At 51.4% G+C, this 12052-nt stretch overlaps 8 protein-coding genes across 8 annotated transcripts in view, besides 10 other annotated features; all 8 read right to left on the reverse strand.

The window, feature by feature from the left end:
* Positions 1–63: 63 nt before the first annotated feature.
* TraAM80_02750 (uncharacterized protein) lies at positions 64–753 on the reverse strand (the record flags this gene model as incomplete). Its single annotated transcript, XM_029379741.1, has 1 exon — positions 64–753. The coding sequence occupies one exon, from the start codon at positions 751–753 to the stop codon at positions 64–66; it is 690 nt and encodes a 229-aa protein (XP_029240403.1).
* A 78-nt stretch (positions 754–831) lies between these two features.
* Positions 832–913: a sequence feature (A-rich).
* Positions 914–1008: 95 nt separating this feature from the next.
* Positions 1009–1038: a sequence feature (A-rich).
* A 37-nt stretch (positions 1039–1075) lies between these two features.
* Positions 1076–1105: a microsatellite.
* A 15-nt stretch (positions 1106–1120) lies between these two features.
* On the reverse strand, positions 1121–1930 carry TraAM80_02751 (uncharacterized protein; the record flags this gene model as incomplete). The annotated part of the gene is made up of 1 exon (XM_029379742.1): positions 1121–1930. The coding sequence occupies one exon, from the start codon at positions 1928–1930 to the stop codon at positions 1121–1123; it is 810 nt and encodes a 269-aa protein (XP_029240404.1).
* Positions 1931–2250: 320 nt separating this feature from the next.
* Positions 2251–2290: a microsatellite.
* A 220-nt stretch (positions 2291–2510) lies between these two features.
* Positions 2511–3164, reverse strand: TraAM80_02752 (uncharacterized protein; the record flags this gene model as incomplete). The annotated part of the gene is made up of 1 exon (XM_029379743.1): positions 2511–3164. The coding sequence occupies one exon, from the start codon at positions 3162–3164 to the stop codon at positions 2511–2513; it is 654 nt and encodes a 217-aa protein (XP_029240405.1).
* A 315-nt stretch (positions 3165–3479) lies between these two features.
* Positions 3480–3533: a microsatellite.
* A 253-nt stretch (positions 3534–3786) lies between these two features.
* TraAM80_02753 (uncharacterized protein) lies at positions 3787–7332 on the reverse strand (the record flags this gene model as incomplete). The annotated part of the gene is made up of 1 exon (XM_029379744.1): positions 3787–7332. The coding sequence occupies one exon, from the start codon at positions 7330–7332 to the stop codon at positions 3787–3789; it is 3546 nt and encodes a 1181-aa protein (XP_029240406.1).
* A 259-nt stretch (positions 7333–7591) lies between these two features.
* Positions 7592–7622: a microsatellite.
* Positions 7622–7638: a microsatellite.
* A 1-nt stretch (position 7639) lies between these two features.
* Positions 7640–7656: a microsatellite.
* Positions 7657–7877: 221 nt separating this feature from the next.
* Positions 7878–9122, reverse strand: TraAM80_02754 (DNA primase small subunit; the record flags this gene model as incomplete). Its single annotated transcript, XM_029379745.1, has 1 exon — positions 7878–9122. One exon carries the CDS (start codon positions 9120–9122, stop codon positions 7878–7880), a length of 1245 nt encoding a protein of 414 aa, XP_029240407.1.
* A 192-nt stretch (positions 9123–9314) lies between these two features.
* On the reverse strand, positions 9315–9914 carry TraAM80_02755 (uncharacterized protein; the record flags this gene model as incomplete). The annotated part of the gene is made up of 1 exon (XM_029379746.1): positions 9315–9914. One exon carries the CDS (start codon positions 9912–9914, stop codon positions 9315–9317), a length of 600 nt encoding a protein of 199 aa, XP_029240408.1.
* Position 9915: 1 nt separating this feature from the next.
* Positions 9916–11067, reverse strand: TraAM80_02756 (uncharacterized protein; the record flags this gene model as incomplete). Its single annotated transcript, XM_029379747.1, has 1 exon — positions 9916–11067. One exon carries the CDS (start codon positions 11065–11067, stop codon positions 9916–9918), a length of 1152 nt encoding a protein of 383 aa, XP_029240409.1.
* A 203-nt stretch (positions 11068–11270) lies between these two features.
* Positions 11271–11292: a microsatellite.
* Positions 11293–11482: 190 nt separating this feature from the next.
* Positions 11483–11574: a sequence feature (A-rich).
* A 7-nt stretch (positions 11575–11581) lies between these two features.
* The window catches only part of TraAM80_02757 (uncharacterized protein), a gene marked incomplete at both ends in the record, with an annotated part of 537 nt that continues 66 nt past the window's right edge, over positions 11582–12052 (reverse strand). Inside the window, one exon of the mRNA XM_029379748.1 lies at positions 11582–12052. This exon is cut by the window's right edge and continues 66 nt beyond it. Within this exon, the coding sequence (XP_029240410.1) occupies positions 11582–12052 (471 nt within the window).

Below are 12052 nucleotides of genomic sequence, written 5' to 3' on the forward strand. Positions count from 1 at the left end.
ACACACAATATATATATATATATTAGGCAACTTAATCTTTCTGCCGGTCCCCGTCACAGCACCTCAGGCAAAAAAGGAAACCAGCGAAAGGACTGCTTTTTCCAGAGGACCCAAGGATGGCAGGTGAGGAAAAATAGTGGCCAAATCCGAAGCAGCTGTCGTATGGTCCGTAGACGCATCATTGTAAATCGTGCTGATTACTTCATCGGAAGTGCTCCTAGTGTTCATCTGCAGCTCTGTCATAAATTCTGTTAGCGTGGTCTTCAAGACCCGAAGGAAGAGAAAGCTGTGTGGCAGTTGGATCCACGCATTAAAGGCACGGGAAAGTTGTGGCGTGTCAGACCCGTGCGTCCCATCACTGTCATCACTCTCCGTGCGAATAGGGGAAGATGGTTGCGTGGATGGTGTCTGATACAGCTGCAACAACTGCATCCAGTGAGCCTTTTGGTGGCGCAGCTCCAACGCCTCCGCCTCCGCTGCCCGCTGTCGAGAGCAGAGGCCGTTATACTCAACCTGCAGCTCCAGCCCCTCAGCCTTTGTGTGAGCCATACGGGCTACTAGAGCCTCACGTGCCACGAGGCACTTCTCTAGCTCGGCCTTGGCAGCTGTTTCCTTCTGCCGCAGCTCATCCAGAATGAGACGCCGCCGCTCCGCCTCATACTGCATGTCCGCAATCACAGTGAGAAACTGCTGGGCATCCTTGGCAAGCGTGGCGTCGTCCTCCACCGGTGAATTGATGGCAGACGCCTCCATCGCGGCGCCTTCGCCCCGCTTATGTCTCTAATAAGTAAAGAATTTGACACGAAGTGTGTACGTAGGAGTAGAAACCGCAAAAAAGAAAAAAAATGATAATAATAATAATAACGGAAAAAAAAGCAAAAAGCCAAAGAAACACTCAAATAGAAAAAAAAAATATTTTCTTTTTAAAAACGACAAAAAAATAACAAGTAAACAAACTAGGCAAAACACAAAAAGAAAACGCAGGAAATACAGCCAGGTGATTCAGGTAAAGAGACAAAAAAACAAAAACAAAAAAAATACTTTCGTATGCCACGCACAATGCGGCAACAGCAACTATATATATATATATATATACACACATATACAGAAGAGGAAACCATTAGGACGGAGACGGTAACGTTACCGTCCAGGGTTTACCCTTCACGGTAAACTCAAAGTGCGGACTGCGGTAGCCCTCCCCACGGCAGTAAAAGGGGCAGTCCTCCACCGATACAAAGGGGCATGGCCCCAGTACGCCCAAGTTCTTGAAAACACGAACAAACGGACGCAACTCCGGCATTTCCCACGCCTCCCGCAGTTCAGCGTGTTCAATAAACCTTCGACGGCATTCCTCAGCGTGTAGAAGCAACTCCATCGCCCGTCTTAAACGCATCTTGGTGCCAGTCAGCCACTCCACACGACGCTTAGCCTCCCGCAGTCGCCACTCGTAGGAAATGATAGACTGACGTTCTTCCCACTCTTCACAAATGATCCGCTCAACCCTGACGGCAAAGCAGCACTTAATCCACGGCAGAACCCGTTCACGTTCCCGCTGCGCGGAGATTTCTATATTTTGTCGAAACGCTACAAATGCATTTATACTCGCCACGCTGGAGTCCGCCTGACGCAGCAAAGTATTGAAGGCCTCCTCTTCGGCCCTTACAAGTTCCCTATGCTTCTTTCGCAAAAGCGCAAGCAGTCGACGTGTTTTATCCCTAATACCCCATTGAACTTCCGCATCCTCCACGGAAAAGGCAGGAAGAATCGTTGACGCCCGCGCACTAGCGGTGTCGCTACCTGGAGTGGTAAATGCAACGGATGACATCCTCAATGATGCTTCTCGCGCGTTGCCACGAGGTGAGCGGTAGGCCGTGATAGTCCATGGACTACTCGCGGTGTCATCGGCTGCCGATGGTGGCACTGGTATCATAGTCACTTTAGATGCTCGGTCACTCGATTTTTTTCTTGCCGATGTTGCCGTACGGTCAGTTTCCCATGCATTACTAGACACTCTTCCTTCACACATTGGTGGGCAGCTCTGCCGAAGCAAGATATATATATATGGAAAAGAGGCAAATCTCTTATGATCCCGTGACACAAATCTCTTCGGTAAAGATACGACAGAAAAGCCACACGATCATCTCATAACACTCAATTCATAGAAATATAACGGCGTGTAATAGAGGTATGGTGGGTATCAGCGTAACGAATGTGTATATACAGAAATATGTGAAACGCAGGTTTTGCAGTTGCGTGCGTGTGCGTGTGTATGTGTGTATGTGAGTGTATGGAGGAGGGAAGAAGAAGCACAGATAAGAAAACTACACACACCCAGTTCCGCTCTCTTTTAAAGGGTGCATTAGCAAATACGCACTGACCCTCTTCAAAAGAAAGAAGGGTCCACATTGTACAGCTTAACTGCCACAACTAGGCAGTGGCATACGCAGACCAAATTGTAGTTACGGTATCCTTCGATGATCTACGCTCTGCAAACACATTCGTAACTCGATCTATCCTTGCACTAATCCTGGAAGGATTAAACCGCAGAAACCCTCAAAGTCCATCGTATCGCTGAGATTGGTGTCCGCCGCAGCCGCAGCACAAAGAATTGGCCGCACAACTTCCGCACTGACATCTGTGCAGGCGACACGTTTAGCAAATTCTAATAGTGCCTCACGTGATATCGTAGGCTGCGCATCAGAGACAGTGTTAAACACACTTCGAAGACACGCCGTAACCATCCGTGTGCGTCGTTTCTGTGATGACCACAAGGCATCTAAAATGGCAAAAACCTCACCAAGTGTCACACTTCGCTGCAGCGACCATGGCTGCCCAACTGCCTCGGCAAACGCCTCTCGTATCTCGCATGGGCTAACCACAAACTCCGTTGCATCGTTAGGAAAAAGGGCATAGATGATAGGTCGAAGCTGCCGGGCCTCGATACGGCCAGTGTCTTCGTTATCCCACGCAATGAAAAGAAGTGACGCCTGCTGCTTTTTGAATTCAATAAACGACGGAAGTGCATGGGAGAGCTGTGATGGCGACTCCGTCACCAATGGTTTTGCCGAGGTATTTTCGACTCCACCCTTCCTCGCCTCTCTGTCTCTCCTGTGGGCCCTTTCGCGCCCCATGGTAGCCTTCAGAGTGGCAGGGAAAAAAGGCATAAAAGGACAGAGAAATGGAGAGAAAGGAAACAAAAAGGAACAGACATCTCCAATGGGTCGGCGCTGGGCTCAGATAAACCTTGAGAAGAACAACGAAAATAAAAAAAAAGGGCGGAGCGGAGTGGGCACTAGTGGCAGATGTCCAACGGCACCACAGAAACAAAACATAAAAGGCAGGTGCATTGATGGCCCTCTTAGTGTTGTTGTTTGCTTTGTTTCTGACTTGCGGAGGTTTCCATCTGGACTCACTCTTTTCATGCTTTCTTTGCCCTCATTTAGTTCCTTGTACCCTCAACTCGTCGCTCCTCATTTTGCCTTTTTTTTTGTTTTGTTTTGCTTTTCTTCTTCCATTCTTTGTTGCTGTTGTGTGGTCTTTAAAAACAAACCCTCATCTCTAACGCCATGCTGTTAACTACCGCAGCTTACTCCTCCTCCTCTTTTCCTCAGTTTTTTTTTTTTTATCCCCTCCTTTACTTAGCACCGCAAGCAGTGCTTCCCCACACACTGCGAAAGGGAGATGTATACCCCCACCCCCTCACTACATGCATGTGGAGGGCAAGCGAAAGGGAGAGACTCACACAGCTCCCACGTGTGCCATCTATACCTTTTGCTTTCCCCCGCCTCACGTCACCAGGCCTGCCGCCCGCATTTGCAACCACGCAGAAAGCAACCGCTGCTCCCTGTCTTCGAGCACATTCGCCCAGACACGAGCTAAAACACATGTACACTGCGCCGCAGCTGCAGTGATCAGAATGCGCCCAATGGAGGTTGCCTCCAGCGCGCGGGCCACGTCCAGTTCGCTTGCGCCGTCCCGGATGATGTGGCTCAGGACGTCCCCATCCTCCAGCCTCGCGCGACGCACAATCTGCGTCAGGAGGTCTTCCCGCAGCTCATCCTTCAACAGACAGGCAACCTTTGCAGCAGACACCCATGCATCTGGTGCCGGCTGCTTCAGTAAGTGCTGGACAAGTTCAGCGGGGCCAAAATCCATGTTTTTCGTTTCCGGCAACAAACACATCTTCTGCGCCGCCACAATTTCTTCGTCCAGTCGCATTGCGTGATACGCGCTCGACGTCGGGGCACCCGCCGCTACCCAAGCCAGCTTGGCCATTGACAGAGAGCGAGAACGGTGGGTGATGAGGGTTTCACCGTATGCAAGGTACAACGGCGACTGCGCCCCTTCCGCTACAAGTGCTTCAAAGGCGGTGGGCTTCACCAACCATGCCAGCTGTGGCGCATCCCGCATAAGAAAGGCGTCACGTGCGAGATTCCCAGCAGGGTACTCCGGCAGAAGCTCTGGCAATAACTGCAACTCCCACTCCCTACGCTGTAACAGCAGAGTGCGAAGGGCGATGTCAAACATGTACGGATTGCGCTGACAGAAGGCACCAAGCAGCCTATAAGATTCCTGCTCTTGTTGAGGGTCCTCAATGGGTTTGGCAAGGGAAATAGCCACAAGTATGTCGCCCACAGTGAACTCTAATGCCAGCTCTTCACAGAGACGCAGTACTGCGGTCCCAATCGTCGCATCCGCCGAGGGGCGTGGAGGACCGAATGGATATCCCAATGGCTCACGCAAAAAAGGTTCGCGAAACAACGTCCGCCGTAGCGCGTCGGCGTAAAAGGAAGAGCTCCCCTGCGAATGGTTCTGAAACGAAAAGTGAATGATTAATGCAATAAGCTCCAACAAACGTAGCTGGTCTGGTACAGGGACACTCCACAAGGAAGGAGATGTATTTCCAGGTGCAGGATGCAGTGCTGGGGCCGCGTTACTGCCTGCAGCGGTGACTTCAGCTAAGGTGTCAGACAGGCTGGTGCATGCGCTCGCCATCTGAAGCTGAATGCCATAGTGCTCCATCTCCGAGCTCGTCCAGAGCATCAGACGGACATTATGAGGTACCTTGTACAGAGAGGCCATATCCTCGCGTGACTCGTTAACGGCACGTGTAACAAGCACAAAGATACTCGCCAATGCCATGGCGTTTTCAAACTTCGTGCGCTGATCCACGAGTACGCTGCGTTGGGTCTCGCAGTGTTGCTCCCCCAACACCTGCAAAAGCGTAGTGAGCCGACTTGGCGCCCCAAAGGCGATTTCCGCTGCGGTGGCCCGTGCATTCCAAGTCGGTGTGGCACCAGCTTCGCTGCGAAGACGATTGGCAACTTGAATAACCGCTCCACGCAGCAACTGCTGACATTGCTCCCTTTCAACAGAGCTGCGAGCCAGACGAAAGTACTCTTCCACAGAATAATCCACGTCCGCTTGCCGCATTCCAGTGGTGGCGTTGCGATAAAGTGGTGTTACCAGATCAAACTCCACGTCACCGCTGCAGTTGTTGGTGGTAAGGGTTGATGAAGGATAAGAACTGTCGTTTTGTAGACGTCGAATCGCCACCATTGCAAGCAACGCTTCCTGCGCAGAGAGAAGTCGTGCAATCGTCTCTTCCTGGAGACAAGGACCAATTTCATTGTGAAGAAGCACCGTCAGAAGAAAACGACGGTGCTCTTGCTGGCGCCTAACGAGATTCTGTGTCACATACATGATCATGCCATCATCCTCCACGTCAAGGTCGGCACGTGCCCAATTACCCTCGTGTGGTGCCTGATGCAAAGATATGCCCTCGCTAACCTCCAGTACCGCGGAATCCAGCGACATCTTGGCGTCAATGCGCAGCGTATGTAAAATGTCATCCACATGACGCACCATATCTAATAAAGCCTCGCGTTTCCCCGTAAAATGAGACTTGCGCCACGCGTCAGGAAACTGTTCCTGCTGAGAACCCTGGGCAACGGCTTCTATCATTGTTTCGTCGGCACACAGGACATATTCCAAAGGCCCATTAATGTCTAACGTGACAATCCGTCCATCCGGCAGTAATGAACTTCCAAGGGGGCGCTCAAGTCCACGCAGCACGTGTACATCCTCACTAGAGCACGGATGACGAACACCCACTCGGTTATTAAGCCGAACACAATATTGCCCTGAAAGCACTGTAACCATATGTTGTGTGTCATCAATGCAAATTTTTGTGTGATGCAATGGGGATTCTGCCACACTTTTGACCAGTGATCCAATGGATTGCATGCCCAGTGTTTGCCTTAACTTTCCACTAGAGATGTCCATGGTGACAACCTCCAAATCCGCCCCACGCCCGTCCCCTGGCAGCAAATACACCAGACAGCACAGCTCGGAAGTTGTGTCATCAAAGGCCACTACGCGTCCCTTACGCTGAAGCAATGCGGAGAGATTTGTGGCCCACTTGACACGAACCTCGGCATCCCCATTGCGCCCGCGACGCTGGAGTGAGCCAAAGTCCAACAAGAAAACTTCAGATGCAGCATTGATGGCCCACAGCTGAGTTGTCTGTGTCGAATGGAAACGCAGCAGCGTGAACTCACGACCAACGGTATCGACGCTGCCATCACCGCCATCACTGCTGCAGCTGCTTTGGCTTTTGTTACAGCTGTTTTTCTTCAATGATGAATTCCGTGGAAGCCACGAGCGCCACCAACTCCTCAGCGATGAGGAGAGCGGGGCTGGGCCCACCGTATCTGAAAATTCAATGCGATCAAACCCAACGACGGCACGTTCGCCTTCGGACTTCATGGCGATAAGCACAAGCCCAGAGACAGTGCCCACGGCGGTCAACACTGACTGTCCTTCCCGATGGCACGCAAACGCGGAGACGGTGAGGTTGCTCTCGTCGCTGTGGAACTGAAACTCGACGGAGTGGTCAAGGCTAGAGACAGCACCGTAATCGGTGCAGAACGCCAATGACTCGTCGTCAGGGCCGAGCTCAGTGACAAAGAGCGGTAGCCCCTCACTTTCAGTAAAGGTAGGAATCGGTGCCATGCGAGGAGCCGTTCGCATCCAAAAGGGCTTGTTCATGTTCCACACACGGAGAAGGCGCGTATTCTCATCCACAATCCAGCAACTATGGGCTCCAATGCCTGAAAGAAAAATCGATGGGCGAATCAGAACTTCACCGACCGAAATTTCCGCCTCAGCAATAGAATTGGGGCGCACACGCTCAGCTCCCATCGACAGAAAGGGATTTGCTGCCGCAACTACAGGTGCTGTCAGCTCATTTGAATCTCCCTCCGCCTTGAGGCTGATCAGCGGTGAGCGCTGTGTCCTGGCGACCTTTGCCGGCGGAATAAATGCAAACATCCAGCTACCTCACTCGCCAATGTATTTAAAACCCCAGAAGCTGTTCGGATGCTCCTCTCTGTGGACGCATCCACATGTGTTAGCAAAAGAGATTGGGAGAAGGCAAGGGTGGAAGAATAGTGAGAAAGTTGAAGGGAAAACGTGACAGAAAAAAAAAAATGACGGTGCTGGCGTTGCTGATGTATATGCACAGAAGGCAATGCAGGAGTAGGGATCCCTGCATCCCATATACTCCTCACACCACAACTTTTTATTCGCTTCTCCCTTTCGCTTACTCTCTCTCTCTCTCTATATATATATATATATGGAGAGAGAGAGAGAGAGCGTGGCAAGCGGTGCAATCCACACTTTGCAGCTATCTTTTGTGTGGAAACCACCCCCCCCCCGCTCCTTTTTTTTTTTGTCTCTTCTGTTGCACCTTATGATTTCTATGGAGAACATCTATAACCTTCTCGACTTCGAGATGTAAATGGTGGTGATGGCGACAGCGGCGACGAAGACAAAGAAGCGGTGCACACTAAACACCTCTCATTGCCACCCTGGACCTAACGCTCCTCCTCAGGGTCTAGACCCATCTCCTGCAGCATGCTCTTTAACGGTTGCAGCCATTTTAAATCCATATGACGGTTCAGCAACATCTCCTGCAGCTTTGGGGCGTCGATGAGAGGGTCGAAGGAAACGAGAGTGTCCCACTCAAGAGGACAACAGAGCGATGCGGTGCCGGGATGCACGCAAAACGGCAACTTCAAAAGATGGTCTCGCCGTGTAGTGACATGTTCATCCAGCCTTGGGTACATCACCAGAAGCTGCGCCGCGGCCGTGATATTCTCCGCAGCATCCCCCAAAGCTCGTATCACGTAACCCCAGTCAAGTATGTTTCCATCCTCAAAGGGAACGTGTTGCAGAAACCGTTGCTCTACGTCGCGGCGTGAGCCCATTTTAAGCGCTGCAACGATGGCGGAGTGGACGACACTGGCCCCTCGCGGGTGTAGGATGCTATTTGGGTTCGACTTGGAAGACTCCAAAAACAGCCGAGTAAACGCCGGGTCGATGACGTCTCTCTGCACACAACGAATGGTGGGGTGAATGGGTTTGCCATTAACAAAGTCTGCCACAACAGCCTGACGAGAGGCTTTAGGAACCACTACTGTCAAGTACCCCACGAGCGCAGAACGTTCGTCGTCGTGCATCTTACATGCTCGCTTGTCACACACCCATAGATGAATACCGCGTCGACCAGAAAACACGGGCAAAATATAACGAAACCCAAAGTCCTCCTGAAGAATTCTCCGCAGTACGTGGGCCGCACATGCCATCCACGTCCAACAGTAGTTGCAAATGGACTTTCCACTGCAGCAGGACCTTACACTATCGTAGTCGCTCATATCAATATCAAACACAAGCTCACGCTCAAGAGGAAGAATGCTTGACGCGCTTTGTTTTTGATTAGGGCGAATTGTGTACACTGCCCCTACATCAATCTTCTCCGGGTAGCAGCGAATGAGATCACGTCGCAGCTCCGCCGCGCTGCTGTAGCTTCGGAAGCGTGTAAAGATATCACCGAGAAGCGTAAAGCAAAACTCTCGCCGCGCAAGATAACCCTCAGCGGCGATGTTGCGTTGCTCCTTATTGGCGACATCCTCCGACAACAGGGGCGAGAGAGCGAAACCAGCGTCAATTACATCGTCCATCTTCTCCACAGCAGCGAATTTGTACGACAACCACTGAGTCACGAGCTCGACGGGGTACACGAACTCGTAGAACTCCCGCAGTTGGACCTCATCCAGCATTTTTTCTCGCCGCACCTACTACGAGGGATGAGAAAGACACAGGCGCCCTAAAAGAAACCAAAGAGGGTAAGCGGGGGATGACAGAAACGCCGCAAACGGATTGGGTTTCCAGAATTCACCCAGACCAGCACCAAGAAGGCAAAAAAGGGGGCAAAACAACAACAACAGCAATAGCAGACGCAAATATACATTTCACTGAAACCGGAGGGGCGGCAACTTTGATGTTTGCCGTATAAAACTCGCCGAATCCATTACTACATCCTTCACCAACGCTTTGCGGTACTTGGACCATTTTCGCTGCCGCTCGTATTGTTCTTCAATGTTTTCGCCCGAGGGGTATCCTTTAGCAAACTCCTTTAGCTGCGCGTATTCCTGTTCTCCAAACAGGTAGCGGCAGCTTTCATGAGTCAACATGTATAAAACACAAGGAGTCTTTGTGTAGACACTGGCTTGCCGCTGGAGTGACGCCGGTGGGAATGCACCTTCACGCCGTTTTGAAGACGAAACACGGCTCTGCAGGCTGTAGTTATCCGTGTTACACTTAGTAGAACACCACGACATATTGTCATCTAGAGCCTCGTAGTTGACCGGAGCATGTAAGGCGCTGCGGAGTGCGCTTTGCCAATACGTCTCTGACCGGACTCTCTCAACGTCGGGTTTCCAGTCCACGTCATGATTAAGCAGGCCCAGCTCACCAAAGAACTCTCCTTCACGCAGCGTTCCAAGTTCCACCAGTCTTGTATGTGGTGGTGGTGGCAGCGGTGGATCCATGGGAGCAGCTGACATATTCATTTTACCTTTGGAAGGCCCATATCGGGATTCGCTGGGGCCATGAGTAATCCTCTGCATATGTGGAGGCCGGCAACTGTTTTGGCCCTCCCTCCCGCTTCTGCTGCTGTTGGTGGAGCACGGGGATATCACGTACAACAACACACTGACCCTCCTTTATGAAGTACAATGCGTCCGCCTCCATCCCTTGGGTCACCACCATTTGCCTCCAGGAGGCGCGTAGTGGGACAAGCATCCGCGCCACCGCCTCGTACTTCTCTGCTGTCCAGTGAGTAAATACCTTCACGCGAAGTTGACGCTGCAAAAAAAGAACTTGCTCCTTAAGTAGCTGTTTTTCAAGGTTGGCAATAAGGCGATCCACTGCGAGCTCCGTGTCCCGCGCCAGACACAGAAGCATGCATTCACCCGCTGCAACGTACCAAGACCCCTCTGGTAGTGCAGCCACGGTCATTGGCAGGCCAAACACTTCGTATGGCTCAACAAAGGGGTCCACGGAGGTTTTTATGGACGGCATCCGTAATGCGATTTTACCGCGCAGCAACACAAATACATGTCGATTTACACCGCGGCTGGTGCTGGGCACATGCTCGCACATGACTTTCTCCGTGTCGCCAAAAATCGACACCGATAACGGAGCAAGACATTCCACTTCATTGAACGGAAAAGAGGAAGCGGACGCCATCGCCTGCTTGGAGAGGCAAGCACAACATGGGGGGAAAGGCATACTTCCAGCCAGTGGAACGTTAGCCCGCACCCGCACAATCTCCATCTGTGTGGCAATTACTACCAAATCCTCCTCAAGGAAAGACTCAAACTGTGGGATGCGTCGCAGCATCGTTAGGCAAAGGTCCTTGTTTCTGTCCGACCGATACACAAAGGGGAATTCGAGTGAGCGTTCCACCTCGTCCCACAGTGCGTTCTCATGCCGTATATGCTGCGAACAGCGTTCCACCGCGTCAGAGGGCACAATCTTCGTGTTTTTCCCTTCCACAAGTGGCATCGTCAGGTGCTGCGACGACTCCTCACTCTGATTCTTCTCTTGCCCACACAGTCGCTCCTCTTTCACGTCTTCAAGACTCAGCTTAGCGTCGGCGCGCTCTAACGCTTCATACAAGAAGCGCCTTTCCAAGGACGTGAGAGCGTCCAGAATGCTCATGATGCGCAGACGCCACGCAGCAGCTTTTCCTCAAGCCAAAAAAAAAATGTGTCTGTGTGTGGGCGTTGGCGTTGGCGAGGAGTACAAAAGGGAGAAGCAATAACAACAAAGCACACACAAGACCACCATCCCCCGCACACATACACACACAAGAAACAAGGACTAAGGCAAAAAGAGTACGGGATACACACGCCCCAAATTGCAACAATAATAATAATAATAATAGCCGCTACGGCGTAATTTATACTCACAAAGTAAAAGGGAACTACGCACAAAACGAACCGACGCAAACAGGACCTCTATGCAGATCAATGCAACAACCACACAGTGGTACTACCCCCTCCCCACCACAGACCACCTTGTAGTAAACAGTGCTGACAACCCAAATAACACATACATCGACTCTCGTGCAAGGCAAAAGCACAAAAAACACAAAAATATACACAACACACAACACAATCCGCCCACAAAACAATCAACAGTGTAAAAAACACAAATAACAAAACAAACCCAATTAACGATTACGTACAAGCCACCGCTCAAGCGCACTACCACCGCGCGGCATTAAAAAGCCTGAACCAACACCAGAAGTAAACGATGCAACCACCTTACACTTCTTAACAGCTACACGCTTAAACAACTTATTCCACTCAGCCAACTCATCCTCCACCACAATATCACGCTCATCACCCTCCCATTCGGCAAGCATACCCATATATTTCTCACTAAGACAACTACCACCAAAGCACATACGACCGCCAGCATCCATCCTCTCAGTGACGGCTTCCTCACCGGCACGGACACCCACTGCAGCACCATCAAAGCGCAGACGGCCGCCAGCATCCATCCTCTCAGCAACGGCTTCCTCACCGGCACGGACACCCACTGCAGCACCATCAAAGACCAGACGGCCGCCAGCATCCATCCTCTCAGCAACGGCTTCTTCACCGGCACGGACACCACCGGCGGCACTACCAAAGCCCAG

This window comes from Trypanosoma rangeli, assembly GCF_003719475.1.
Source record: "Trypanosoma rangeli strain AM80 chromosome Unknown Tra_15.4_contig_00065, whole genome shotgun sequence".
NCBI lineage: Eukaryota > Euglenozoa > Kinetoplastea > Trypanosomatida > Trypanosomatidae > Trypanosoma > Trypanosoma rangeli.